General features: G+C 50.2%; 1 protein-coding gene across 7 annotated transcripts in view; it reads right to left on the reverse strand.

The window, feature by feature from the left end:
- The window catches only part of NFASC (neurofascin), a 51,397-nt gene that overhangs the window by 22,608 nt on the left and 24,687 nt on the right, over positions 1-4,102 (reverse strand). For 5 of the 7 annotated variants that reach the window (XM_010157049.1, XM_010157051.1, XM_010157054.1 and 2 more), the window contains 3 exons: positions 2,974-3,096; positions 2,332-2,505; positions 461-475 (listed from right to left, as the gene is read on the reverse strand). In XM_010157049.1, coding sequence (XP_010155351.1) covers positions 461-475; positions 2,332-2,505; positions 2,974-3,096 — 312 coding nt within the window. The remainder of the gene's footprint in view (positions 1-460; positions 476-2,331; positions 2,506-2,973; positions 3,097-4,102) is intronic. The other 2 variants (XM_010157055.1, XM_010157052.1) reach the window with 1 other exon arrangement.

The raw sequence follows: 4,102 nt of genomic DNA on the forward strand, positions 1-4,102 counted from the left end.
TTCGGGGCAGAGCACAGGCAGCACTGCGTCGGGGAGGGCTGGGAAACGTTCCGTATTTCACAGGGCAAGGATGTTGAGGGTTGAAAGGGAGAGGGCTTTGTTCAGACCTGAGATGAAAAACCTCTTTAATAGGGCAACTTGACTCATTTTTGCTCGTACAGTCTGTGGCAGCTGCAGTGTTTGGTGGGTTTGGGTATCATTAGGAATCTGGGAGGCTGTTAAGCCCTGCTCAGAGATATTTTAATCATCGCAGACCCCCCAGTGGAGCCTGCCCTGGTCCCTGTTGCCTGCAGGGGCTTCGTTTTACCTGCTGTCATTTCATATGTCCAATTTAGACTCCTGACACTTCACCTTCCCATTGAAAGGGTTAATGGAGTGCATGCTTAATTGCCAGCACAGGCAAGCTAGCGTGGAGTGAGCCTTGCCCCATGCCTGTTACCTCCTCCGGCTGGTACGATACCTGGGGTTGGTGTGGCTTCAGAGGGCAGCACCAAGGATAGAGAGGGGAATACGAAGAGAGCATAGAAGAGAAGGGAAGAGAAAACAGAGGAATACATAAAACAACCAGAACAAACACAACAAGAGACTCAGGACCACTTGCACACAGTCACCAGAGACTTGAGAGAGAGGGAATAAATGCATTAGTCGTCACCCTCCCGTGCATCCGAGCGACTGGCGCAGGGCAGAGAGCAGGGCTGTCCCCTTGGAGATGGAGATTAAACACACCAGCTCCGCAGCAGAGAGGCCAGAGGTGTTGGTAAAGCAAAGTGCTTAAGCAGCTGCTGAGTCTGACAAGCAGAAAACAACCTCTGAATGCAGCAATGTGTTTTACTTTTCTTAATCTTCTGCTTTTTTAATTCCAAACTCATCTTTTGCGTAGCTTTACAGCGGGCACCTTCATATCAAAGTGGGCATTTAGAGCTGCGAAGCGTACTTACGTGCCTGTCGTTAGCAGAACTCCCCTGTGGTGTGTTGTACCTCCTGTTTGGAGGTCAAACTTTGCCATATTTCTGTGACTTCAGGCTGGGAAGTAACTGATTTTTTTCTTGCTGCTTAACGGCCAATGCTTTGTCTTTTTGCTCAGTGGCAGCAGCTCGTCCCTTGGGCAGGGGGGAGCACTGGGTGCCCCTGCCCGCATCCCTGACCCCCGTGGGCAGGGAACCTTACCTTGGCTTGCCGGTGTACGCGGTACCTGCCGTTTCCCGATACGAATCAGTTAAGCAACATACAACAGTGGTTGGCTATGACTATTATTTAGCTGTGCTCTAACAGTCGCTGCTGCTGGCACAGAAACAAGCCCAGTAAAGCAAATGTACAGGAAACAACTAAAACTATTGACTATCAGCACCAACAACTTCAATCCGACCCCTGTGCTCTAACACTTTGTTCAGGAAAGCTCCTTTTTAAAGCAACTGTGTGCCCCCTCTCCTGTTTGCCAGGGTATAATTTAGCTGATGGTTTTTCCCATAGCATGTGCAGCCCCATCTCCCATCCCATCCCATCAATTAGCAATGCTGGAGCCCACCTAAGAGGTGTCAGGGAGCATTTCGTTTCCACTGGATCATCAGTAGGAATTACTTTTCCTACTCAAAGCCATTAGTTGGGGAGGGGGAGATGGAGGAAAGGAGACAAAACCCCCATTAAATCAGAGTACTAACCAAATCATAGGTCTTTTAGCAAAATGCTAAAGAAAGGAAAGAGCCAGCTTTTGTCTCCCTGAGTTCCCTCAGGGCTCCTGAACTTTCACTTAGTTTGATGAATGTCCCACAATGGGCATTTTATCTTATTATGAATCTGGGGAGGGGAGGGGCTTCGCTTTGGAGGGTCAGGCCAGCTGCTGCTTATGAGGTGACAGAGAAATGGCATCATAGCCCCTACCTGAGGTTCACTGCCCAGAGGGTGCAGCTGCTGCACCCCCTTCGAGCCACGTAGAAATCGCCCACATCTGCCCCTTCTTTAGCTCGTACAGAGGCTGCAGAGGGGCAGATTAGAGCTTCACCTTCTGCAAGATGAGAGCAAGATGCTCTCCTGCTCCAGGGGCATGTCAGGAATGCTAATTGCTTGGGTGGGGGGGTCAACAAGATGGTTCCTGAGAGCACAGGACAGTCCCCCTGGTCACCTCTATAGCATTTCTGCTGCAATATTTGGTCCTGGTCAGTCATCCATCCATGCATCCACCCATCCATCTCTGCAGTAGACAGTAGCTGTACATCTTGTACTGGCTGTTCTATGAAGCACCTGATTCTCTGAGCTGCAGTTTTTGGCTGATCCATGTACCATCACCCCCGCTAACCCCTCAGCAAAGTCAGAAGCTATTGCTGCTGCACATACCTTCGTTCAGCAAGGCTGGCGACTCCTCCACCAGGGTTTCTCCTTCTCCCACCTGGGTCCGTGCGCGGAGGAAGAAGCGGTAGCGCGAGATGGGGTCTGTCCTCTGCAGGGTGAACCTTGTCTGGTTGGGAGAGAAGTTCTCTACCAGGGTTCGGCCCGTTCTGGATCCATTAACTGGGGAGGAAAGGCAGGTCGTGGTGGCTTCAGCCTTGTCTCAGCGGTACGCTGTGCTGTCTACCTGGTCACCTCTCCCCCAGGACTGACGGGCAGTCGGTGTGGGGCCACATGTGCTCAGAGCCCTCGCTGTGGTTAAATCACAGACTGGTTTGGGTGGGAAGGGACCTTAAAGCCCACCCAGGCCCACCCGCTGCCATGGGCAGGGACCCCTTCCACTAGACCAGGTTGCTCCAAGCCTCATCCAGCCTGGCCTTGGACACTCCCAGGGATAGGGCATCCACAGCTTCTCTGGGCAACCTGTCCCAGTGCTCCCCACCCTCTGCGGGAAGAATTTCTTCTCATCTTGTGAGGAAAGTCTCCAGTTCCTTACGGAGAACTTTCTGGGCTAGGTGAGGAGGTAAGCAGCAGCAAGGGAAATATTTAATGACTTAATTATTATCATTAAGAAGATAACATGGAACGTACAGGCTTGATATCTAAGGCTGTATCCTGTGAGGACTCCGTTGGGATGCTCTGGCTGATCCCACTCCAGATTGATGCTTTCCAGATTTGGTTGTCGGATTCTTAAATACCTGGGGGAGCTGGGCACTTCGGAGGAGGATGGGATGAGGAAGGAGAGGGAAAGAAGAAAAAAAACACCCAAGATAACATACCTTACAATACCGTATACATCGCAGGCTGAGTGATATGCTCCATAAATACACACACAGCTAACACACACGCTCAGGGTGAGGAACCGATGGAACAAGAAACCATGCGCCAGCCCAGGGTTTTCAGCAGCGCGTGTGCAGGGAGCAGAAACCAGAGCAGCTCTGCATGCAACCCCAGCAGCGCCGTGCCCCTCCTGCACGCAGCTCGGTGAGGCACCCAAGAGATGCTACAGCTGGGGAGCAGAGCCGGGACACTGTGCAAGTCCCACTTGTGTATGCTGTAAACAGCCCGGTGTTTACATCTCATCTAGTTATCTGTTGGAATGGTGGAAAATAGTACAGCAGCTCCTCTCATGGCAGAGCATCTCGGTGTTAATATCTAGAGAACTGTAGCAGGGGGCTGGTGCACACGCGCAGTGGTCCTTACCCTGAGAAAGGGCAGCTTTTATGACTGCTTTTTCAAAGCTAGTAAAGGAAGGAAAGCATTATACATTCCTGAATTAATTATTCTCCTGGTTTACTTGTAGTGGCAGTGACTTGACTGGGGAAAAGAACTTGGTTCTCTTCTGAGATTAGCAAATTCTCTTTTGAAACAGAAGTTTTGCAGAGTATCGTTCAGTCTCCTAAACATCAATATACAGTCAATAAAATCATGTAGGGGTATAGAAAAAAACCCAAATCAGAAGTTTCCTTATGACAAGAGCATCATCCGCTAGAATTGTTTCAATCAATGCCACCCATTACACATACCCGACACCCCGTGCCTCCAGCACACGGGCAAGCAGCCCCATCAAAATACAGAGTGCAAAACCACCGTACTGGGACAGTCCTTTCTCTTTAAATGAGCTTAATTACGGCTGGTCAATTGAAAATCCTTAGAGAATAGTAACAGCATCCAAGAAAACGTTAAGGAAGAAAGAGACAGGACTGCGAGATGCTGTTCT

Source organism: Eurypyga helias, unplaced genomic scaffold (assembly GCF_000690775.1).
Source record: "Eurypyga helias isolate BGI_N326 unplaced genomic scaffold, ASM69077v1 scaffold12378, whole genome shotgun sequence".
Classification (NCBI taxonomy): domain Eukaryota; kingdom Metazoa; phylum Chordata; class Aves; order Eurypygiformes; family Eurypygidae; genus Eurypyga; species Eurypyga helias.